A 25,496-nucleotide genomic window follows, 5' to 3' on the forward strand; every position below is an offset into this window, starting at 1 on the left:
CCTATGTCACCAAAGTGCACTTATTTTTTCGGTTAACTATCCTGAAAGAACTCCACAGTTAAGCGTGCTTGGGCTGGAGTAGTTTCAGGATAGGTGACCTTCCGGGAAGTGATTGTCGGAACTGTGTGAGTGATGACAAAACACAGGGAAAGATCATGTGGTGATTTGTAAGGTCGGTAAACAAGTTCTTAAAGCCTCCCGGACGTAGCGGACCGACCGTCGGATAGGGGTATGCCCATGGACCCGAGAGAGGACGTGGGCCCACTGGTAAGGATGGCCGGGGCGTTACAAGTGGCATCAGAGCCGAACCCAGACGTGTGTGGAGTCAAGAGGGCTCACACCGTAGGGGGTGACAGTCTTGGTGCAAAGTGCACTTATCTTTTCAGTCAACTGTCCTGAGAGAACTCCACAGTTAAGCGTGCTTGGGCTGGAGTAGTTTCAGGATGGGTGACCTTCCAGGAAGTGATTGTCGGAACTATGTGAGTGAGGACAAAACACATGGAAAGATCATGTGGTGATTTGTAGGATCGGTAAACGTTTTAAAAGCCTCCCGGACGTAGCTGACCGACCTTCGGACAAGGGTGGGCCCATGGGCCCGAGAGAGGACGTGGGGCCCACTGGTAGGGACGGTCGGGGCGTTACACTTACTATAAGTATTATGATTTTATATTTTATTTGGTGTTAGTTTAAATAATTAATTTGGATTATCTATTTGATTTTAAATTTTTTAAAAATTAAATTAGCTTTAGTGGTTATTTAAATTTCGATTGACTCGTTTTATACATAGATTCATTTTTTTTCAAGAGATTAAAATTAGAAGATTTTATTATTCTTGAAAGAAAAGCCCAAAAATCCCGTAAAAGCCATGTAGCCCTGTTAGGGCCGGGCCGGGCTCAAACATAGGCGGGTTTTGCGGGATTCGGGTTGGGCCGGGCTGGATTAGCCCGATTAACATGCCTATGTTTTTGTAATACTCTGTTTTTTGGTTTATTAATAAGAAGACAAAAAAAAAAAGGGTTTATTATAATTTCATTCACTTTTGAAGTGTAAATATATAACTATTTCCGTTTTATGGGTATGTCACCCAGAGCCCTTGATCGGAGGAATGCTGGGAATATGGAGTGTTTACACGAACGTCTATGAGTTTTTGTGAGCTTTGTTGCAATGAAAACGAGTATGGAAAAGTAATGATGATATGTCCACGGATATTAGTTTTCTTCACGTAAAAAAAAAACATAAGTCACCAGTTGTAAAATATACTCATTATATATTCCTTGCTTATACTTCACGGCACAAAAGTAAATTCAGTATGATAAATTAAGAATTGACTAACGTAGTTGACAAAATAGTCAATGCCTAATTAGAAGAAGTTGACGGAATAGTCAATGCCTAATCAGAAGAAGTTAACAAAATAGTCAAAGTTGACAAAACTAATCAAAGAAGTTAACAAAATAGTCAAAGTTAACAAAACTAGTCAGATTTGGAGTAGAAAACCCTGTAGAGTTCCACGATCTCAGAGGTTGCTTCTTGGGCAGAAGCATAGTGGAGTTCAGCAACTTCTCCACCTTGTAAATCCAAAGTTAGATACTCCATGGAACATTGCTCTATGAGCTCAACAAGATGCTTCAAGCTGTTCACTTTCACTCCATTCACCTTGTACACCTGTTCCAAGCAAATATAATTTCTTCTCAAAACACTAAAAAAGGTTTGGTTAAAAAACAAAAACAAGTACAACATTGAAAAGTTACCTGACGCCGTTCCAAATGTTCGTAATAACGGTTGGTGTCATGTCTCAATACCTACATCAAGAAACAGAATTTACTTTTAGATTAACAATGTATATTGTCAAAAGAGAAAAACATTTAGAACACTTTAAAGTAAAAAATAACATACCCTAGAAAGCATGACCAGCTCTCCAACATCTAACTCCTTTGCCTCGATTTCAGTTGTAAATAAGGGATCATCCGCAGGGAGTCGATAACCAATATCGTCCATGTAAGCCTTGCTGAAAGGCACAAAAACTAAACCGCCAAAAATGAAATATTTTGGACGGTTGTAATATTTTTGCACCTCGAGATGTGGTGTCACCTGAAATACAATTGAGAATAAATAAAAAATGTGTAACAAAGTAAACAGATGGCAGCATGTATAAAAGATAATAATTAACAAATGTGTAGAAAAGTCAAATATACCGGCTTTAACGTGACATCGCACTCATGCACATCTCCGCTTCTTAGAAATTTAATCAACAAAGAGTCACCTGGTTTCTTCAAAGAAACCAAGTATCGGAAATCAATACGCTCTTCTCCTCGAAAAGGAACTGCATCAAAAACATTAGATGTTGTCAATACCATTAAGTTTAGAGAACATTTAGAGAAAGTTACCATTAAGTTTAGAGAAAACACATAAAATATCATTACCTGTCCCATCGTTTCTTATAGCAACGTTGTCAATTGCAAGCATCATGTCGAGAGGGCACATAATCTTATGAGCACCAGAGAGGGAGCTAATTCTATTGATTAGTACTCCTTTGGAGAAGTTGCTAAGAGTGTATGTCAAGCCCAATGAGCTGAAAGAAGAGAGTTGCTGACTTTCTTCAGAAGAAGAAAGAAACTGCATCACAACGTATGTTGGAATTACAGAGCTGCATAAAACAACAAAGTAAATATCAGAAAACTCCAATTTAAAATTAGACATAAACACAAAAAAGTTATGCACAACTTCTTACCCAATATGCGCCTTAAACACTTTAAAATCAATACTCTGGAAAGCAACACCGATAACTTTTCCTTGCGTAATGGCTGGACCTCCACTGTGCCCACTAATGATGTTTGCGTCTACAGTAATGGCCAAATGCTCAGTCTGACTATGAGTGTACTGCCGGAACTTTATCCCAGTTACAAGCCCACTTTCACAGACATTAGACTCATGACCTGCATTCAAAACCAAAGCATTAAGAGAAATTTGTAACACATGTATACCTTTATATTCTCATATAAATCCAATAGTACCTTCGGGAAAACCAACAACAGTTAAAGCTTCTCCTACAAGTGGTATGTCTGCAAAGGACAATGCAGACAGACCTTCCCAGAATTCGTTATTATCAACCTCCAAAATGGCTAAATCACATTCATGTGCAATCTTTGTAACTCTGGCCTTGTATAGAGTAGTTGAATTGTTCCTCTGGACGTCGATAAATGTGCATGGGTTCAAGATTGTAACGACATGTGCGCAGGTTAGAATCCTTTTTCCAGATATGGCAAAACCTGCAAAGACATGGCAAATAAGATGGGTTTCATCAATCCACTGTGCAAATGACCTTCCAAAAACTTTAACAATCGGCAAATATCTAAATATCACGATTCGGTTACCAGAGCCGCCGCATTCTTGAACCTCAAGATTCTGCCAAGGCCGATATGAGTCATGCCTTGTAGTGGCTGAGAAGACCTTCACCACCGAATCAATAATCTTAACATCAAAGCTGAGAGAATTTTCTTTTAATTTTCTGCAGCGTTCTTCCATGTTTTCATACAACCAAACAGCTTCATCGGTCATACCAGCTTTCACCATTCCTAACAGGCTGCCTGTTCCTTGGTTCCTAACAGCTTCTCTAACCTTCCCAAAACTTTTGATCTCCTCAAGAAGTAGCAGAGATTGAGTAAGTGAATCTCCAGTGACCATTACACCATCCTCGTTCACAGCCACTGCGTTAATTGTGGCTCTTTGCTGCGAACTGCTCCATGGAGTAAGACAACGTTAAAACACATCAGAAAACTAAAAAGTTGCTACTTGAAATAAATAAATCTTTTCCATTGCACTTGAAGATGTAAGAGAAGGGTTTAAGACATAGAGAAAACTAGATACAATAATGATCCAAGAACTAATTACAAGGATTCCAGAAACTTACAGCATGTTGTGGCAAAACTCTCCCTTAGAAAGTCTAAATTTCTTGGTATTGTCAGCCAATGCAGAAACGAAAGCATTCCTGAACGAAACAGAGAGATACATTAAAGCAGAGGTGCATTATCTTGCGCAAATGCTAAGGTAGAAAGAGAAAGACAGTTACTCTTTCAGATGGAGAGCCATTTCTCGGACAGCTTTCTTAAGATGTGTTAGTGTTGTCATTGTTCTACCTGATTATAATATCAAACAGTATATTTGTTAGCCAACCCTGCACACAATGAAAAGCTAGAGAGGAAAAGAAAAGCAAAAGTCCAAAAGATGGTTAAACGTTAAGTGTACCATATCGGAGGTCCCAAAATCTAATGGTTGAATCATGAGATCCGGTAATAACTTGTGGGTCCTGCAACATGGCACACACCATCAGTTCCCTATCCCAAAAGTTCAAATGATTTCGAAAGAAAACATATGACTATCTGAGCATATCATAGCAGTGTCTGACACAAGTACAATAAAGAAATTATCTTATCAAATAAAGAGAAGATGAAAAGCGGTATACTGTTGCACGGGAGACAACGGAGCAGACATCCTTGTCATGTCCCAAGAGCGCAAAAATTTTCATCTTCGTACGGATATCCCATACCTATAAGCAGAAATGAATTATTAACAACAGACTGAGCATACTAAGAAAATGAAATAAATCACACGGTTCTAAACACAGGATACATCCTGTCAGTAAATTTCATACCCTGCAGACAGAGTCTCGCCCTCTGGTTAGTAAAACGTCTACAGTTTGATGAAGAGCTAAACAGTAGACACCATGCAAATGACCATGATAAGATCGGATAACCTATCCAAGCCAAATTCCAAAAACATTGCACATTAGAAGTTCAGATCAGGAAGACAATAATGCATTTACTGATGAAATGAAGTCCATCATCGAGTTTAAACCTTATTCTGCTCAAGGTCCCAGCATTTGACTTGCTTGTCATCGCCAGAAGAGAACATATAGGTATGCCTGTTGCTTACAGCAAAGGCCTGTGAAACAATAATTAAACAAATTTATAGGTTGCAACTTTTCTGCAAGAGTCATTGATATTTGATAAACTAACAAATGCATAAGAATGAAAAGGCTAACCTCGTACTTTCCCAATGTGTTCAGAACTCCAGACGCTACATCCCATATCTAGTGAACATGAGCCAAATAAGCAATTCAGTAAGATTACTAGAACCAGGATTGCTACAACCGTTACAGTTTCACTCGAGTTCCAGGAACAACCCACAGGATGGATGAAAAGTAAGGTAAATGATGCATCAAGAACTAGAAAACAGGCTCTAGCAAAATTCATATAATAGCAAGAAAAGGTTACAAGAATAATGAAAAAGGGCATTGAAGCGGAATTCCAAAAAAGAGCCCATTGGTTACCTTAATGGTACGATCAGCTGAACCGGTGCAAAACCATGCATTACTTGGGTCAAATGCAACAGATCTAACCAAACCCAAGTGTCCGTTGATAACCTGTTATCGGAAAAAACATCACCTCGTATGAACATTTAAGCACTTTGGAGGCCAGCATAGATACAAGCTAGAAGTATTTCACATTGAATAGCTATGGCGAACTTTATGTTCCATGACTATGACCAACCTAAATCACCTCATTGGAGTTTTATTACAATCTAGATGTAGTGTTCATTATGAAGAGTCCATACATTAAGAAAAGGATGGGACGCAGACCTTTCAGTCGCTACATCCCATATCTAGTGAACATGAGCCAAATAAGCAATTCAGCAAGCGTAATACAACCAGGATTGCTACAAGCGCTTAAGTTGCACTCGAGTTCCCACAGGAGGATAGTAAAATAAATTCATGAGATATAGGAAAATGATGCATCAAGGGGTAGAAAACAGGAACTAGCTTAATTGCATATTTTAGAGGCAAGAAAAGGTTACAAGAATAATGACATTGAAATATAGAGCTCATTGGTTACCTTGATGGTACGATCAGCTGAACCAGTGCAAAACCATTCATTACTTGGGTCAAATGCAACAGATCTAACCCAAACAAAGTGTCCCTGGATCACCACCTGTTAAAAAAAAAAAGCAATCACCTCGTATGAACATTTAAGCACTATTTGGAGGCCAACAAATGGCCTAAGAAGACTTGCGTGCTTCCCTAGAATGTTATATTTCTGACATGCATTCTTTGGAGGCCAACACAAGTTTACAACAGATCTTACCCTGTAACTCTTGCATGGTACATGCCACTCTGGATAGAGCCATCTAGTGGGTATTCTTTCCATCAATGCAGCAGTTGACAGATTTCTGAGACACAAAGAGGGGTAAAGATGAAAAAAATAACAAGAAAGTGACGCATAGATACATGCTAGAAGTAGAGCACATTGAATAAATATGGCCTAAATTTTTAAGTCCCATGAGGCCATGACTATGAACCACCTCCATCACCTCATTGTATTACAATCTAGATTTAGAGTCATTATAAGGAGCCCATAAATTAAGAAAAGGATGGGACGCAAAACCTTTCAAATGAGGATCCAGATTCAGGAAGAATGGCGGTGCTGTGACCAGTGTTGTTCCTTCAAATACCAGAATCAATAACTATCAGCATAGTCACGATAAGAGGATGTAGTAAAGTTGTTACTATATGGATTAGTAACATTCCAAAGGAAAAGGTAAACTCACAAGCTTCTTGGAGGTAAAATTGGACCAACAACTAAAGCTTTCTCTGTTGCGCCACTTGGAAGTTCCTTGGACCCTTCTGGATCTGCAGAACTCATGGAGCAAAATATTTAGGTCCTTGAGAACGAGAAACCATAATGCTAAGAGAATATATATCTATATATTTTACTGACAATTTTCTACCCATTTTCCCTAAAACTAATCAGAGCAGACAGACCCGAAATCATCAATCGACTGAGAAAGAAATCATCAATCGACTGAGAAAGAAATCATCAATCGCCTGAGAAAGAAAGTGTGATTATTACCTGTTTTCGCCGAAAGGTAACGTGCACGGCCGTGTTCGTGTCGCTCAGACACATATCTGCGGCGGAACAATGTGGATAATCTCCCCTTCATTTCTCTGATTCTCCGGCGGAAAACAAGTGATTATCTGTCGCCGTTTTAGAACCTGCGACTCCCACTTAGGGTTTTAGACTTTTGCTAGAGTCTGTGAATAGAAGGTTTTCGCTTTGGTTTCGTTTCTGGAGGCAAAAATTGAGGGCATGAATTTGTATGGGCTTCAAGTGGGGGAATAGGCCCCTCCAGGTCCTAGGAAACTGTAAAAAAATGATATATTATTAAGATGACTTTAAAAATATTGATTTTTTTTTCTATGTTTAAGTTTAACAGGAGCATGGAAGACAAATCATGTTAGCTTCAAGATATATTCCAAGCACAAACAACAATTAAAAAAATGGAAGAATTCAAAAACTCAGGAATGAATAACAATATTATTAGGAATGAATACAATTTATATAGTTAAATTCATAGTTAATTATATTCGAAAAGAAATTCTATTGATTGTTAAAAATTGTTGCGATTATAATCAGGAATGAATAACACTTTCTTGTGATGTTATGCATAACAAAGAGAACACTCATTAACAGTCTATATATATGTGACTTCTAATGATCTCCACAAGCAAATTATGAAAATGGAGTTTCTACATTGGTAAATACCTTAGGAATATAATCAGGAAAATTTCCACCACAGAGCACGGATGCTTCTTCATAGGGTAACATAGCAGCACAAACCTTATACAAGGGAACCAAAAAAATCCTATTAAGAAGTGTAACACAGAATCAAAGGAATCCAACCATCTAATAGAGACTCCGATGACTTACCTTTCCTCCACAGTTCCAACTCTTTCTGATTTGTGACAATCCCATTTAGCTTACTTAATGCCTGTGAGGGGGAGATGGAGACAAAAAGAAACAAGATGAATTAGGCGGCTGCTGCGTAATGATGTAGGTTTAGGTTTTGATTATTGGCCTTATAATTGTGTTATTAGATAGATACTAGTATTAGATGATTATGGGCCGAATGGGCCATATCAATTTCTTCCCATACGGTTTCTTCTTAATTATTTTAGAGTGATCCCTCAGGGCTTTTTGGACGTTTTTTTTTTCTAATGGAAAATCAAAATTTGTTTTAGACAATGGTAAAATGTATTATTATGTGGAAATTTTTTTTGAGATTATTCCTTCCTTATTGGGTTATTGCTTCCGCAGCGACGTCGTTTCAAATGTCGCACACGTTTTATAAGTTTATAACCCAGACCCACGTCTCTTTCTCTTCTCCGGAAGAAAGAGAGAAGTAGAAGAACGCTCTTTCTCATCTTCTTCTTCTTCTTCTTCTTCTTAATGCGATATGGATTATTTCTTTCTAGATGTATATCATTTGAAAAGGTTAAATGTATTATTATGTGGATTGTTGTTCAATACGAATGCGATGTGGAATCTTTTATTGATAACAACAAGTTTGAACTAATTGATCTTGTCATGTTTTGTAAGATCGATGATCCATCATAAAGTATTTTACATAACAAAATGCCAAAGCAAATACGTTATGTTTCATTTATAATACTTTTTTTGTTCCTTAGGTCTATGTGGAAATTCCTTAGATCATGACCACCTGACGATGGAAAGCTAAAACAACTCTTAAACACCATGTTCTTGCCAGTCTCGAATTCCAAAAGATCCCGACACTTCATCAGGCTTGGAAATTACTATGTAAGTCTACTAACCAATTGTGATGATGCCTATAATATACTAGCTATTCAAGTGCTGAATCACACAAAAATGCACAATACACCAAAGAGTATGTAAACTACAAGGGAGAGAAGGTCTCGAGAGCAAAGGACAAACCAACATCTTGATACGTTTGGAAAGGACACAACAAGATCTTTATAACCAATGTCAAAGCTAAAAAGGGACACACATATTTCTATAGATACATGATAACTTCTCTTACTTTTTGACCTACTGAGAAACATCAAACTAAGCAGCCATTAAAGACGATGGCCGAAGATAAGGAAGGGAGATGTACATACCGATCAAAACCGGGGCTTAAGGACTCGAGAGACTCTATCAAAGAAGACAGGACTCATACTTGTGCTAAACTTTATAACATCTCTCACCCATTTCGGAGCCACTCTTTCGAATGTCCCCAGCGATACAACCTTGTAGAGCAGCGCAGATTCTTCACCAGTTGAGTTATCTACCAAAATTTAAGCTGAATGATAAACCTGCCATGGTCAAAAGCCATGGGGAAAGATTCAAAATCGGTGTCTTTCTGGTGGCTGATGATCAAAATTCTGTAAACTGGTCCATCTTTCGATTAAATGACAGGAAAATGTATGTTTTTACTTGAAAAAAAACCCGGAGAAAGATAAGAGTGACATAACTTTATGTCAAAAGAAATTACCGCTTGATGGATGCGAGGCTATAATGCAGACTCGTTCACCTTCCTTATTAGTTGATAATTTCATTCCTAGCCAAGAGCATGAAATGGACAACCAGCAGAATTACTTGACCCATCCTCGGTTGTTTTACAGCATTGTGGTTGAGAAACCAAGAGAGTTTCCTTGAAAAGGGAAAACAAGAAAGAGTATTAGTAAGCAAAACTTTGATGACTCACTGGAATGTGTGAAGGAAGATGCTCAAGATCCAGCTTAGAACTGAAAGGATGCAAGGCGATATGTTTTACCGTTGTTGATTTATGACGTATGCTAATGTGAGGTGAAACCATGTCCGTTTCTACCATATCCTCTGTCTGCCTGCTACGTTTTCTCATACTTGAGCAGATTCAGAACTCTTTCTCTCTTGTTGTTTCCTTCCACTTTTATTTGTTGATCAGCTCTTTTAGATTGTCAACTTCTTCTGAATGAGTTATATGGGAGGAGAAGCTAGTAGCAATCTGATGAGATTAAACTTAAAGCACGAAGCAAAAGGAAGAGCCTTTCGGAAAACAATAGATCGAAATTTGGTACCTGAAATAATTAATTGGGGATACGCGACCCCAAGAAGACGAGGCAAAATCGAACGATTCAAGTTCAAGCAGAGAAAAAGAATTCGATTCGAGAGAGCGGCAACACACGATTTGATTATGAGGTGGGTGGGGTGGGGCCGGGGTTGCAATAACCTTCTTATTTTTTTTTTAATATTTCCATTAAACAATATCTATATCCCTAATAAGAATTGTTCTCTTCGAAGCAAGACGACACCGGGTAATGGGGTAAGCAAGTAAAAAATAATAAAAATTTTGATTGGATTTTCGGATATGATTATGACAAGGAAAGAATGACTTACTCGTCATTGACTTTTATTCCTCAATTAAGAAAATCATCAACATTTGATAACAGTAAATTTACTTATGTATTTTTTTTTTTTTTATGTATTGAAAATTTAAAAATTTGATATATACAAATTCGATGTCAAAGAAATTGATATATACAATGGAGGAAAAAATTAAGTTGCTATTTTTTCTAATTCCTCGTATCCAGCTCCCCATTGTTTCATTCTCTCCGAAGCTTGTTCCACCTAAAATGTAAAAGGGGGAAAAAGAGAGTAAACAGTAAAACATTTATATCATTTTCTTCATTTGTGTGATTGTAAAATACCTCTTTGTTCCAATTGGTTATGTATATCATGTACAAAAGGATGAGAGTCTGAAGACTAGTCCCACATATCATACCAATCCATATCCCCTGATATTTTTATTAAACCATAGTACAAAATAATTTCATCATAACCGCATCAAACCAAAAAAGTAGACCGGTGGTTAGGAGAGTGTGTGTATGCTTTTTTTTTACCTGTACGCCAAGTCTTGTTTTATAGCCTAGCAAAAACCCTAGAGGTAATCCAAAAGCGTAGTAACAAAACAAGTTGATATAAGCCACCGGTGCTTGCCATCCTCCTCCTACTGCAACACCTGCTCACTCCACAACATCTTCACTTCATTCACCAAAAAATTCCAGCTTTCTTCTTACTATACATATATAATAAATCTTTAAATAAAAATTACCTGATATAACCGGTTGTAAACTGTTGAGAATCATCGTTATACCGAGAAGGTACGCAAGATCAGCTACTGCCTTTCTCATCTCTTGGCTCTCCGTAAAAATTACTGCAAACTCATCTCTTGTTATGAGAATTACAATTGCACACACTACTCCAATGATTAGAGACTCTATCACTGTTACGATCACCGAGTATTTTGCAGCTCGTGGATGTCCCGATCCTAGCTCATTCGACACTCTAACACTGAAGAAACATATCGCACATATATATAAATAAGCCTGTCGTCTTCTTTTAGAAAAACAAAGATTGCTTTAGCTTTCTAACCTTATAGCTGCATTGATTCCTATGAACAACATTCCTTCCCATCCATTAATGTTCATACTGAGAGAAAGAAAAGTGTTATCCGATATCAGAAAAATGTAAATCTTTGAGATAGTGAAGGGATCTAACGGTTAACCAGATTGAGAGAGATCCAACGGCTATGACAGGGTCTTCAAGATGTCCGGTTAAGACAATGATCGTCATGAAGTACCATATCTCAAGACAAAGCATAACCGCAGACGCAAAAGACAGTTTCAGAAACGGCCAAACGTCTTTAAACGCTAGCCAAGAAAGCCCTCGCCAACCGTCTTTACACCAACCTACAACATAAACAACCTGCGCGATCGCGATTCCCCAAGCCGAGACATCAAACGCAGCCGCTGCACCGTTTAGCCCCCACTTGAAAACGTTTATAAAGAGGTAGAGGATGAAAATGTGAAGAGTCAAAGCGAAGAAACCGATCCAGGCCATGATCCCGACTTTGCTCTGTGACTGGAGAAACTTCTGAGTTGGGAAATTGATGGCGAGCGCAAACATTTGAGGGATGATTTGTGTTGTAAATCTGCCAGAGATCTCTGCAATTTCCGGTTCTTGGCCTAGTAAAATGAGAAGAGGAGTTGCGTAGATGTATAGTGGAAGCAAGCAGACGGAAGTTCCCAGGAGGATAAGCCATGAACGCTGCATGTAAACGCCTAACATATCCATTTGTCCCGCTCCAAACGCCTGCCCGCATAGTGTTTCCAACGCACTCGCCATTCCCAGCTGCAGTTTTTCCTTGAAGTTAGAGAAAACGCAAAAAAACAGAGGAAAAAGCAGAGGATAAGGTTACTTATTCACCAAGAAACCAAAGGAGAAATTGGAGACGACGGAGAGAGCGATGGCGACGGCGGAGAGCTCAAGATCGCCGATATGGCCGACGAAGATGCTTGTGAAGGAGTTGACACCGTAATTGCAAAGAATATTGAAAGCTATTGGTGCAGCAATTTCCCAAAGCTTGGACGTTTCGATCACACAGACAAGTTTAGCATCTCTAAAGCTTTGAATCGGAGGAAAATCGGCGTCTCCGGTGGTTTCTCCGAGCAGAGTTGACGGCGCGTGATGAAGCTTTGTCGTCTCATGCTCTGTTTCGAAGACAGAGACTTTGACGAGAAGCGGAGAGGAAGGACCGCTATCGATGGCGTCATCAGCTGCTAAGGCGATGGTTTGTGGTAATGGTCCGGCAGAGGATGAGGAGGATCTTCTCTCCTCTCGAACCGGGATTTCCATTTTCTCCGGTTGTGGCAATCTTTATCTTATTTTTTATTTTTCTCTACGTGGGGAGGATTAGAGACATGAGGATTGAAAGCAAACAAGACAACAGATTCTTTTTTATGTTTGTTCTTGTAATTTTTGTTTCTGGTTTGCCTAAGATTTAGGTTAGCCGCGGAGAAGAAGAAGAGAGAATCTAGCATTCCATTAAAAAAAAAAAAGATTTTGAGTTTATTGTGACCGTTAATATAATTACAAGTACCGACATTGGTTTATTGATTCACGTAATGATTCTCATAGAATACATTCAAAAAACAAAAAAAGAAAAGGAATACATTCTATAAGAATTTACATATATGCCATTAGAAGATTATCAACGTGACAAAAACTTTCAAACTAAAGATAAAGACATAATCCATGGTTTAAACTGTTAACGGTCGATTAAGTCAAGTAGTAGCTGGGTTAATGGGTCCATTAAGATTGAGATGCCGAGTAAAAAGTTTACATTTGACAATGATTCATGACTGGATTCACTGAACTTTGATTATATCTGGAAATACTGTACGATTAGTAATGACTGTGTTAAATCTATGGTGGTCATGTATGCTTGACTAACACTCATCCCTTTTTGAATGGGAAATGAGAAATTAAGGCTTCAATCTCATACAACCCAACAAATACAGTTTAAACTAATTAAACCCTCTTAGAGGGCAAAACTTAAAGCATTTAAGGCCCGGTTTTGACCAAATCATCTTAAAATTGATCAAGGAGAAGGTCTACCAAAAGACGACCGTGAGCCAGGGCTAGACAATCCAGTGTTGAGATCCGAACAGCCACGACTTTCGCTACAGGTTGTGCCGCTCACTCCTCTGTATGAATCGCCGGAGACAAGAGCTTGTATCAATTTAGGCGGTGGAGGAACCGTCACCTCCACAACTCCTTCAAGCATCTTCACTACCGTTCCCATCGCTGGCCTTATCTCTTCATTGTCTTGTATGCACCATATCGCTACCGTTGCCATCCTCGTCACCTCTTCCATGTTATATTCTCGGTTGAGTCTAGAATCAACCACAGAGTCCACATTTCCTTGTATGATTTCACGGGCTGCCCATGGCGGAAAGAACCTGAAAAGGGAAACATTGATTCAATGTATATTTGTTTTTTCTCCCTCACAATTGATTCGAAGTAAAAGACATTCTTTAAATACCATTTCTCTGGTTCTGTATCTTTCTCTCCCAGTGTATCACTATTAACAATGACATTTCTTCGACCACCGATCAGCTCCAGCAATGTCATTCCAAAGCTATACACATCAGCTTTTGTTGTGATGGGCAAACCTGATATCCATTCAGGAGCCACGTAGCCCCATGTCCCTCTCATTGTGGCTAGAACTCTGCTGAAGTCACGGCCAAGGAGCTTAGCCAAGCCAAAATCAGATACTTTGGCGTTGTAATCGCTGTCCAAAAGAATGTTCTCCGGCTTGATATCACAGTGAATAATACAGTCCCTGCATCCTTCATGCAAGTACGCAATCCCTTTGGCAGTACCTAACGCGATCCTAAAACGGGTCTCCCAGTTTAGCAATTTGGGGCTTGTTCTAGACAAATAGGAGCTCAGGGATCCTTGTGGCATGTAATCGTATACGAGAAGTCTGTGAAGATTCTCTGAACAGAAACCCCGAAGCCTAACGAGATTGACATGTTGAATGTTGCCAATGGTGCATACCTCTGCCCGGAACTCGCTCTCCCCGCTTCCAGGTCTTTCTAAGCGTTTCACGGCCACAAAGGTAGAAGAACCCGGTAATGTTCCTTTGAAAACTGCCCCAAAACCACCGTGTCCAACCTTATCCGAGAACCCATTGGTAGCTGCTTGAAGCTCCTTGAAAGAAAAGACCTTTAAATTCAACACAGCAAACCCATCTTCGTCTTGTTTCCTCGTCTTCTTCCTCTTCCGACTCCTCTTCAACAGAATCAATGGCACCAACAATGTAATCCCAAGAACTGAGATTGACCCAACAACGCTGCACAATATAATTATGGATTTAGAGATGTTTCCCTTTGAATTCCCTTTTTTTGGTTCTCTGATATACAATACGTCGTTACTAATTCCAGTCCAGGAGCTCGAATTCTTCAGGTTTATCGGCGACTCGAGTAGAATTTTGCAGAGATTCGAGTTCTCGTTATGATAAAAACCAACACAAGAAGAGTTTCCCAAGCAGGTTTTGGCGCAAGAGCTCTTGCTTACCTGCAACCGCGACATCTTCACATCACCGTCGTACCTTAGATCACCAACCGCTTCAAAAGTATCACTCATTTCGCCGGATTCACCATTTTCACGGCGGCATCCGTCGCTGTAATCATCAGATCTCCACGCGTCGTCGTTCTTAGGCCGGAAACCGCGGATGCAGGCACAGGGCTTGAGCAATTCGCTGCTGCAAAACCCTAATTGACCACAGAGACTGTAAACGCGGCACGGACCCTCCGGCTGCAGCCAGAACATGTTCCAGCTCTGCGTCTGTGGGTCCCAAGTGTACTGCTTCAGCTGGCCGTTGGCGCCGACCATGAACCGCGTCAGGCGTGGCTCGGAAACGGCGTCCAACGGTGGGACGATGTACCAAAACGACGCCGCGGGAGTGTAAGGGTTAACGAAATGGAACCTGTAGATGTACGGAATGGTCATCTCCGGAACGCCGACGAAGGCTTCTCCGGTCCAATTTCCGGTGGACCAATACGGTGTGGCTCCTTTGTAAACAAGCTGGAACTCGTTGAAGCCTGGACTCAGTCTCAGGGAGTAAAATCCCGGCGAAGGATCGAACAGAGTCCGCCACGAAGTCATAGCCGTTAGACCGGTGACATTCATCCCCGGAAGCCACGTGTCGGTCGGATTATCAAAGCTCTGCCAAACCGGAGATCCGTCGTCGTTGATCAAAATCAGATTCCCGGTTTCAGAGAACCGGAAATCGGTTCCGGGTTCTTTGTTATCCGTCCGCCAAACGACGCCGTCACGGGAGTTTCTGACGATTAGGTGTCCCGTGGAGGTGAGCTCGAGAGTGGAAGAGTCAGGATCAGAAACGGGTCGGATTCGATTGGCGACCCAAACGTGGGTGGGAGTAGGCATGGAAGCATAAGAGATACCCAAATACCAATTGGAGGAACCATTGGTGGTGCTGAAGAAACCAAGCCGGAAAATAGCTTTGAAGCTGAGAATCGTATGGTTTCCTTTGATGATAACTTTGTTGTTATCCACAGAAGAAGATAGTGGAGGAAGAAGGAAGAGGAGAAGAAGAAGAAGAAGATGAAGATAAGTAATACATGATGGCATTGGGTCTTGTTCTTGTTCTCGGGTGGGTTAGTGTTTGGTTGGTGTTGTTGATGATATTTTCTCGGTGGTGATACTGATAGCCATTGGAAAGAAACCTCCAAAAACAAAAGCTCTCCTCTTTCTTTGAAATGTGGAGAGAATTTTTGCAAGATAAATCTGTAAAAGCTGTGACAAATGATCTCCAAAAAGTAAATTCACTCAAATAAGGTTTTGGAACTATGCCAAAGTTACTATATAACCCCCCCCCCCCCCCCCTATCATCCACCTATTAAAAAAGCCACCGGCAGGTCCACAAAAACAAAATCTTCATTGCTTTATCTACAAAGCTTTGATCGCTAACAATACAATATACATGTTCATTTGAATTAGTTTTTTTTTTTTTTTTTTTTTTTACTGAAAGATTTCATTATATAATACAAAGGACGTATACAAGGGTGGAATGCGTTTTTGGAATACGGTTTTGAAATACAAAAGCCGGCGGAAAACAAAGATATCCCCGGAAGCTAAAGCCCGATACACGGGAAACATAAGATAGGACTAAAGTCAAAAAGTTAAGCTCTCGAAATCATCGGGAAAGTCGGAGAAGAACAATAGACGCGGAACTAAGAGCTCAAAAGGCGCAGACTAGAAGAACTAAAACCGCAAACGGAGTAGAACCAAGGATAGAGGAAACCGCGAAGAAATAACCCAACTAAAAACGAATATCCCAAGAAAAGAAAGCCACAATCGCGAATCTTAATCTTAACCACCTAGTCTTCTACCGAACAAGTCTAAATCTAGAACTTTGCATCCCCACAAAAGGTTAGTCTTACAAGAACAGACAAGGAACAGACCACGAGAGAAAACCTACTTATTATTCTAAACTAGAGGCGGTGGAAAGAGACAAACTTAAAAGATTCAACGAACAAAGAAGGGATAAAACGAAAGCTATCCAAAACCTAGCCAAACACGACCAATCCCCGGAGCTTTCATGAGATAACAGAGAGCAAAACCAAGACCCCAACTAGTCCAAAGACAAAAGCCAACTAAACCCACCAACAACAACTACCACAAGCCAAACACAACCATACAACTATTAACATCCGAAAAGAGAAACGCGAGATAAGCGTAAACCCGACAAGGACCAGAAACGAAAAGCCTCTGTCACCTTGCAACCACCGGCAGCCAAAAGCTGACAAAGCCACAACCTATCATCCGCTGCAGAAAGCCACAACCCAAAGACACCACCACCAACTCCTGAAGCAGAGATCTTCCGCCACCAATTCCAGATTCGAGAACCATGCCTCTCCTAATCACCACCTTGATAACCATCGCTATCCCTCCACAAAGTCGATTTCGTTCTCGAGAAAACCAGATTTGGGAAGAGACAAAATTGAAGTCCATGCCGTGACGAGGAGAGGAATCGCCAATCTAAAGCACCACCCAACTCATCCTCAAGCCAAAAGCTCCATCGCAATCGAACCACCGCAACCTAGAAACCCATCTCGCCTTCTCTATTCTTCAATCAGAGCCGCAACAAACTGAGAACAAAAAGCTAAACTAAAGCAGAGACGATGTGACCGGATCCGGTGCTAGGAGAGCCACCGCGATCCGGCCACAGAACCAGAAATTTTTCTCGGCGGCTGACTTCTCGAGAGAGAAACAAAGACACCACCACCAACTCCTGAACCAGAACTTTTTAACATTTGAATTAGTTATAAGACAGTCTTTTAAGAATTATTTAAGTAATCAAATGTTTTTGTTCAAATCATATTTCTATTTTTTGGTAAAAACAACGGAGGTCTATCTTATTATATAAAGTATAGTTTTCAAAGTCAATAACTCATATGATCGTGACATGTGGCAAATCTATCGATCCTAGATTTTGATACGTGTATAACAAAAATTTCCTTTAAAAATAAAATAAAGATAATTGAAAGTAATTACAAATTTAAATAATTTTAAAAATATAAAAGATAATTATAAAAATAATTGTAAATAATTCATATTTCTATAAAAAAAATTTAAAAACTGTCAAAAGATGATAATAAGGAAATTATACGTTTTTTATATTTCAATTAAACAAGAAACAAATCTGGCAAATTTATTAAAAAAAAGGAAACATATGTTATTATATATTAATTTAAAATTTGATATTATTTATCTCAATTTCTTTTCCAATTAGAAATATGTGATGATTTAATTAAACTAATCCTCATATTATTTATTTGAATTTATTTTTCCAATTAGAAATATGTGAGATCAATTTTTTTTTCTTTTTTGTAATATTTTTTTACTTAACTGTGTTTTTTGTTTGTCTTCAATTATGATTATAGTATAGTTAGATTGTTTATTTCAATTTTTCTTTTCATATTTAAATTATCAAATATTCATATATCATCGTGTTTATAATTTTTTATTTTTAGTTTAACTGTGTATCTTTAAATTATTTATTTTGGTTTCTACGTTCATTTTAAATTATATAAGATTTATAATATATCATAGTTCTAATGATTTTAGATAGCGACATGTGTCATGATTTAAATTACAAATTTACATTATTTATATCAATATTATTTTCTAATTAGAAATATATGATGATTTTAAGTAAAGTGTTATATTGTTTTTTTATAATATGTAAGAAACATAGTTTGATATTTTGAATTTAATTATACTATTTCAAAATAGTTTATTTCAATTTCTATTTTCATATTTGAATTATTAAAGATTCATATATCATTGTGCTTATAACTTTTTGAATTTATTAATTTTTATTGATTGATCATAAAGTTATTGCAATCGAGTATATATGAATCGAACCCACAATGTTAGCTTCGAAGGCAAAAGAATTTAGTCGATTTATCTTGTTTATATTTTTAACGTGTCTAATTAAACACCACTTTGGTTTTATTCACCAACTTTATGATGAATATTTTTAATTTTTGTTCTTCATATAAGTATATCATGAATTATTGTTATGTGATATATCTTTCATTCGAAATAATTTTGAATTAATAATTTTAGTGATTAAAGAAACAAAACGACAGTGAAAAAATAAATATTGTTTTCACTTTTGAAAAAAAATTTCTATTTACAACGTTATTAATTAATTTTTTAAAAAAATTTGATTTTGGACGGATCTTTATCTAGTTATTAATAAAGAGAAGGGCAGAATAGGAATTAAGAAGAATGGAGAAAGGGAGGTGGCAGACATAAGTGTCTAGAAGTCAAAGCAATGACATCTTTTTCTCTTCTTCTTAAATGACGATTCCTAACTTCTTCTTTTTTGATTCTCTCTAATTAATTATTTTTATGCAGCAGACAAAAGGGGTTGGTTATCAAAGAATCATTTTTTTTAATATATATCGTACACACGACAAGACTAGTCGTCTGTGGATCAATTTTTGTATTTGGAATATACTATTTTTTTTCCCGTAAATATTCATTTTCCTTTTAGACTATGGAATTATTCTATATCCAAATGGACCAAATCTAATTGAATCTCTTTTTTCTTTAAACAACAAGGATATATTCAAATACTACTCTCATGAACGAACACTAGACAGTCTATAAACAAGCAAACAAAACCCATGCTTATTCATTTAGTCATGTAAACGCTAATAATGATCATTTTTTAATGGTGTTCTATGAAAACAACATAATAAAATGTTTGGTAAAAATAACAAATGAGAGTTATTATGATTCCCAGATCAGGGAATTTACCCACTCATGCTTCATGCTTAAGATAGAATCATGGATCAAGACAAGAGTGAACATAAATTTGGAGATGCAAACAATTAAAATACTGAAACGGTGGTCCTTCTATCACACCCCGAGATCACACACGAACCACCCAGAAGAAGCTAGGTAATATTTACAATTGTTCTGTACTTCTATATGATCGCACAACGGCAGGAACATAACCAATTCGACAAAACTAAGTGGAAAATGTGGAGACCCAACACTTATGTGCGAGGAAGAAACAAAATAGATATATGCTAATTATGTAGTAGACTAACCAAACAAAGCGCCACACCTTCAAACTTTCAAGCCAGGGGATAGTGATGATGCTAGTTCAAACAATCATCAAACACAACTTCCTGTGTAAAAAAAAACAGAATGTTAGTTAGTTGCCAAATTGTGCATTTATTTACCCTATCTACGCAACCATCAATGGTAGATCTAACTACGAATTTCCCAACTTTAATTCCTGAATCCATAAGCGAACAACAGTAAAGTGCAATTCTTTGATCATCAAGACGATTGTTTTGAAATCAATCGATCTGCCAAAGAAAGCTCAAGCGGGAAACACACCTTATCACATATTGGGCATCTATCGCTTCTTTCAATCCACCCCAGAAGACAAGAGAGGTGAAAATCGTGCTCACAGTTTGTCGTTAGTCTTGGATTCTCAACATCATAATCTGCATAGTGCAATCCACGACTCTGTTTAGCTCTAATAAAACAAGAGTTAAAGAGATTTTTTATTTAACGATCTTGATTTCTTACCTTCAAAGCAAATAGGACAGCAGTCCTCCTCTTCATCTACCAATATCTTCAATCCTTTCTGTTTAGAGAAATCTGATTGCCTCGGTGAAAGAATGACTGAACTGGCTTGAGTTTTACAGTCTGGTTCCCCAAGATCTTCACATGTCGCTAGCGTTTCAAAACTGCTTCCACTCATCCTTCCTTTGATGGACTCAGAATCTGTGCATTGTGGTCGTCCCAAAAGCAAATCATATGGAAGAGGAGCAGGAGCACAAAAGGTGTCAGGTATGGAGAAATCCAAACCTATATCAACCAAGAGGCCTGTGGTGAATGCTGATCCCACACCAGCCCGGGCTCCTGAAGGCCCGAGCTCTTCAAAAGATTCTGGACACTGCGTAACAAAATAACTTTAGTAAATAGAAACTCTGTTCCTTTTGACATGAGAGTGTAGAGTGTTACAATCAAATAACTGTAAAAGATTCAGGAGACTTTTTTCACAAACATAGCAGCTTAACCACAACCTCTAGTAGTCTACTATTGACCTCGCAAGCGAGATTGTTACAAAAAAAAATCTAAATTCATAATCTGTAGATAGTCAGTTGTGCAAAGCAACACAAATGGAAGATGGTGAAAAGGATTACTGACATAATAGTAAACAGGTGTTCCAACAAGATGCGACTTCCTCGAAGAACTACAGCAACCTCCCATTTTGCACCAACTATAATATTTAAGCAAGAGTTGCAAACAACAGTCCTTGAAGCATTTTACAGATGCACTGCAGGAAAAGAAGAGTGAATTGTGAGAAGAACATTATGAGTCAGAACAACGATTTCTTGAATGCAACAAGATTAATCAAAGTAGACTTAAGAAACCCCAATAACAAGTGATTATTACACAGTGTTAGTAAGGAAAATGACAGAGAAAAGTTTATTAGATGCCAAAGTTATCCATAAGAAACACAAAGGTATGGGAAAGTTCCTTATGCTCTGTGTAGTGTCCCCCCAATAGCTGCAACTTGAATTTTACAAGAATGTATTCTGAAAATAACCTTTAGGATTGAGTCAAGTTGCAACGAAAAGAGCAAAAACTTTTTCACATTTCAGCCAACTTTTAATCAAATACAAGACAATAATCTTCAAAATTGGTAACATCACCACTGATACGTAATTCTATCACAAGATCGATCGCATATATACCCAAAACAGCAACAAAACAAAAAATAAAGAGAACAGAAAAAAAAAAAAATATATATATATATATATATATAACATGAACACGATTCTCAGCCAAATCCCTAACACATAAACAGAGTAAGCACATCTAAATCAAAAACTACAAAAATACGTGAACCCTAAAATTGAAGACGCGGAAAAGACTAAAAAAAACGAAAACCGATGAAAGAAATAACGAAGATAACCTGAGATGTCGCCGGAGATTAAGATTATGCGGTCCTTCTCCGGTGATGAAAAGTGAGAAGAAGAAATGGTGGAGAGGGAGGGTTTCGAGTTTCGACAAAGAGCGAGCTCTCTCTAATTTCTCTAGTCTAATTATACTGTAACCCCACTTGATTAGTTTGCCTAATTAAATACCTTTAAATATTATTATTTAATCGGAACAACTAGTCCGACGTCGGTTAAAGAGACGGGCTAATCATTGGGCTCTTGTTTTGAAACATGGGCTTTAAAATTTTTAGACCATGGCCCATTATAAAGAAGGTGTTAAAATGTCAACAAACCCTCTGTCATTTTCAGAGGCTATTGAATATGTTGATTGATGGTAAGATTTAACTGCCTATGAATCTTCCTTGTTAACCTCTATTGATTGACTTATAATCAAAGTAATTTCATCTACCATTTCATTATTTCCTCTAATATGACTTCTTATAATAGAACGTATATATATATATATATATCATCAGATGAGGGAATGAAATCTAGTGGTATATTTTTTTTGGTATCTTTGTTCTAAAGAAGAAAAAAAATACAAATTAAATGCGATTTTGATTATTGCATTAATAGACCCGTCTGGTATTTAATATGGTGGCGGCTGAAGAATCCGCTAACAGATAGATATTGATAAATTTCAAATCATTCCGGTAGATAGATTACGTCTGGCATTGAACTAATAATTCGGGTATTTTTCTCGCAAACTTAAATAATTTGGGTATTTTTCAAGAATTTTCCCAAAAAATAGTAACGGCGTCAACAACGGCTTTAACGCCCGTAACGGAGACGAGAAGAAATTGGAAAAACAAAATAGTTCGTGTTTTTTTTGTCTGCGGTAAATTAGTTGGGGTTTTTTTCCAGCATCGAAAAAAGTTCAGGTTTTTTTCTGGCAAATATTAAATAGTTGGGGTTTTTTTTAGGAATTTTCCCTTTTTTTTTGTTGTCAAAATTAACAATTATCGAAATTAAATCAAAGGAATATGAAACTTATTACAAATAATCAGAGGAATAATTATACGCATAAATTATCTTCTTAGCTTGTCGGGTGGGTTTAAAATACTCCATCCGTTTCGTTTTAGTTGTCGTTTAAGGTTTTCTCATATAAATTAAGAAAAACATTAAATTTTCAGTTTTACCTTTTATTAATATATTTTATAAAAAATTTCATTAGCCGAAACATTAAAATAGTAGGGATAAAACTGTAATTTTCACCAAACATTTGCATCGAAAATCTAAAACGACAACTATTATAAAACAAAATTTGAATTCTAAAACAAGTAAAAGCGAAACGGAGGGAGTAGTTAATTAGACAACGTCAAGTTGTATAGCTGGCGTCAATAAATACACAAAAACAGTCGTCGAAGAAAAAAGGAGTTGAAATTGTAAAGTCAGTCTCTCCGACTCTTGCTTCCTTCCGTGTTCGTCATTGCTCCACGAAATATATCCGATGCCAAGTCGTCGGAGACATAGCTACGCCGGCGGATCTTCTCCTGCGACCACATCTTCTAATTACAGTAACACTACTTTCACCGATCGTTCCTTCCCTACCCCTGCCCGTACACCCACCGACAAATCCATCTCCATCGCTCGCCGGATCTCCGGTATCTTCATCAGCTGCTTCACTCCTCCCGATCCCGATATCGACCATTCAAAGTCAGCTTCCGGTACAGTCCCTCTGATAACTCTTCAATTTCTGGATTTCACCGATTGATCAGTGGATTCTAGAGGAAACAGTAGTTGATGATGATTTTTATTTGGTCGGTCTTTATGTGAGTGCACAGACAATAATATCCGTAGTAGACGTAGCTCGACAGGAAGTGTACAGAGGAATTATGGAAATGCAAGCGAAACAGAGTTCACCTTCGATGAAATCTACGACGCTACCAAGAACTTCTCTCCATCCTTCAGAATCGGTCAAGGCGGTTTTGGCACTGTTTACAAGGTCAAACTCCGAGATGGCAAAACCTTTGCTGTCAAACGTGCCAAAAAGGTTTGAAGAAATTCTACATACAAGCTACTTCAACCATTTTGCTTATTGTTTTCACTTGATGCAGAGTATGCATGACGACCGTCAAGGTGCAGAGTTTCTGAGTGAGATTCAGACCTTGGCTCAAGTTACGCATTTGAGTTTGGTTAAGTACTACGGATATGTGGTTCACGACGACGAGAAGATTCTCATTGTCGAGTATGTCGCCAATGGAACTCTTAGAGATCACTTGGATTGTGAGTACATACATTCTACTATATATATTAATTTCAAGCAAATCAATCAATGTTCTTTAATGGAATCTGTTTGTAGGCAAGGAAGGAAAGGCTCTCGACATGGCGACTCGGCTAGATATCGCAACTGATGTAGCTCATGCCATAACCTATCTTCACATGTATACACGTAAGTCCATTGTAAACCTAGCTAGATTCCTTCTTTTTCTTTTAGTCTCTCTTCTATGGCAATTGTACTTGTTCTTTGTCTCATTTGTTTTGGATGTCTTGTAGAGCCACCTATCATCCACCGAGACATCAAATCTTCAAACATTCTCCTTACTGACAATTTCAGAGCCAAGGTTGCTGATTTCGGTTTCGCAAGATTAGCTCCAGATACCGAATCAGGAGCCACCCATATCTCAACACAAGTCAAAGGAACCGCTGGTTACTTAGACCCAGAGTACTTAACCACGTATCAACTCACAGAGAAAAGCGACGTCTACTCCTTTGGTGTGCTGCTCGTCGAGCTTCTCACAGGTCGGCGTCCCATTGAGCTTAGCAGAGGACCAAAAGAACGCATCACCATTAGATGGGTAACTCTAATTACTATCATAGCTTCTATAAGTATAGTATGACTCATGTTTTTGTTCGTTTAATTAATGGTCGTGATTTAATCAGGCGATCAAGAAGTTCACGAGTGGAGATACGATATCGGTATTGGACCCGAAGCTAGAACAAAATCCAGCGAACAACTTAGCATTAGAGAAGGTTTTGGAGATGGCGTTTCAATGTCTAGCTCCTCATAGACGTTCGAGACCAAGCATGAAAAAATGCAGTGAGATTTTGTGGGGAATTCGTAAAGATTACAGAGAGTTGCTCAACACAAGTCTTTGAGATTCTATACGCCTTATATAATATGGTTTTGAAAAAACTATTATCATTTGTTTCAATATTAATTTGTCATACACGATGATTCTTGTACGAGAATTGTTGATTTGTAATTGATTTCTCTTTTGAAACATAATAATATTAACGTTTATTTGGTGTTAAAAAAATTGAGTTATTACCATTCACGTTACTAGGAATCAGTGTTCTAAAACTCGGTCTAGGCAGTCGCCTAGGCCCCGACTAGACGCTAGGCTCTCATGCGACGTCTAGATAATCGCCTTGACCGCCTAAAATTACATAGATCTTGTTTAATGTATTTTTTCAATTTCAATTAGAGTTTTATTTATATATATATATATATATATATATATATAATTATAAATATTCATATACTGTTTAATATAAATATAAATAAATGTTTTATCTAGTTTTTGTTTATAATTTCATAATTTTTAGTTTTATATAAATATTTTATATAACTTTTATATATATTATCATATTTATAATGTTTTAGATTATAAACGTCTAAACCGCCTAAAAAATCGCATAGGCCCCGATTAGGCGTTCTATACGCTAGGCACTGGGTAACCGTCCACTTAGCGCCTAGCGCTTTCTTAAAAACTGCTAGGAATAAATGATTAGCTAAAAATACCATTTTCGGGTCAAC

General features: G+C 37.9%; 5 protein-coding genes and 1 pseudogene across 5 annotated transcripts; 1 reads left to right on the forward strand and 5 right to left on the reverse strand.

Annotated features, from left to right (window-relative positions):
- Nucleotides 1-1,295: 1,295 nt before the first annotated feature.
- Nucleotides 1,296-7,858, reverse strand: LOC9311097. Its single transcript, XM_021020610.1, has 23 exons — nt 7,761-7,858; nt 7,596-7,670; nt 6,903-7,193; nt 6,601-6,682; nt 6,438-6,494; nt 6,138-6,222; nt 5,889-5,984; nt 5,327-5,419; nt 5,039-5,086; nt 4,852-4,938; nt 4,649-4,750; nt 4,460-4,543; nt 4,243-4,303; nt 4,067-4,133; nt 3,908-3,985; nt 3,372-3,733; nt 3,012-3,266; nt 2,729-2,933; nt 2,421-2,644; nt 2,193-2,320; nt 1,894-2,088; nt 1,749-1,799; nt 1,296-1,662 (listed from the first exon to the last, which is right to left on the reverse strand). Exons 3-23 carry the CDS (start codon nt 6,991-6,993, stop codon nt 1,471-1,473), a joined length of 2,643 nt encoding a protein of 880 aa, XP_020876269.1. The 5' UTR covers nt 6,994-7,193; nt 7,596-7,670; nt 7,761-7,858; the 3' UTR covers nt 1,296-1,470.
- Nucleotides 7,859-8,859: 1,001 nt separating this feature from the next.
- On the reverse strand, nt 8,860-9,904 carry LOC9311099 (annotated as a pseudogene).
- Nucleotides 9,905-10,321: 417 nt separating this feature from the next.
- LOC9311100 (protein DETOXIFICATION 34) lies at nt 10,322-12,772 on the reverse strand. The gene is made up of 7 exons (XM_002874987.2): nt 12,096-12,772; nt 11,395-12,020; nt 11,262-11,318; nt 10,942-11,180; nt 10,730-10,848; nt 10,538-10,624; nt 10,322-10,457 (listed from the first exon to the last, which is right to left on the reverse strand). Exons 1-7 carry the CDS (start codon nt 12,522-12,524, stop codon nt 10,386-10,388), a joined length of 1,629 nt encoding a protein of 542 aa, XP_002875033.1. The 5' UTR covers nt 12,525-12,772; the 3' UTR covers nt 10,322-10,385.
- A 308-nt stretch (nt 12,773-13,080) lies between these two features.
- On the reverse strand, nt 13,081-16,040 carry LOC9311101 (G-type lectin S-receptor-like serine/threonine-protein kinase SD2-2). The gene is made up of 2 exons (XM_021022333.1): nt 13,714-16,040; nt 13,081-13,630 (listed from the first exon to the last, which is right to left on the reverse strand). The coding sequence occupies exons 1-2, from the start codon at nt 15,825-15,827 to the stop codon at nt 13,270-13,272; spliced, it is 2,475 nt and encodes an 824-aa protein (XP_020877992.1). The 5' UTR covers nt 15,828-16,040; the 3' UTR covers nt 13,081-13,269.
- Nucleotides 16,041-19,499: 3,459 nt separating this feature from the next.
- On the reverse strand, nt 19,500-21,892 carry LOC9311102 (probable E3 ubiquitin-protein ligase RHB1A). Its single transcript, XM_002874989.2, has 5 exons — nt 21,712-21,892; nt 20,940-21,069; nt 20,316-20,685; nt 20,121-20,230; nt 19,500-19,906 (listed from the first exon to the last, which is right to left on the reverse strand). Exons 2-5 carry the CDS (start codon nt 21,000-21,002, stop codon nt 19,877-19,879), a joined length of 573 nt encoding a protein of 190 aa, XP_002875035.1. The 5' UTR covers nt 21,003-21,069; nt 21,712-21,892; the 3' UTR covers nt 19,500-19,876.
- Nucleotides 21,893-23,047: 1,155 nt separating this feature from the next.
- LOC9311103 (calmodulin-binding receptor-like cytoplasmic kinase 2) lies at nt 23,048-24,983 on the forward strand. Its single transcript, XM_002872912.2, has 6 exons — nt 23,048-23,403; nt 23,521-23,729; nt 23,794-23,962; nt 24,039-24,128; nt 24,233-24,534; nt 24,620-24,983. The coding sequence occupies exons 1-6, from the start codon at nt 23,187-23,189 to the stop codon at nt 24,833-24,835; spliced, it is 1,203 nt and encodes a 400-aa protein (XP_002872958.1). The 5' UTR covers nt 23,048-23,186; the 3' UTR covers nt 24,836-24,983.
- Nucleotides 24,984-25,496: the final 513 nt, after the last annotated feature.

The sequence above is a fragment of the Arabidopsis lyrata genome, assembly GCF_000004255.2.
Source record: "Arabidopsis lyrata subsp. lyrata unplaced genomic scaffold ARALYscaffold_6, whole genome shotgun sequence".
NCBI classification, from domain to species: Eukaryota; Viridiplantae; Streptophyta; class Magnoliopsida; order Brassicales; family Brassicaceae; genus Arabidopsis; species Arabidopsis lyrata.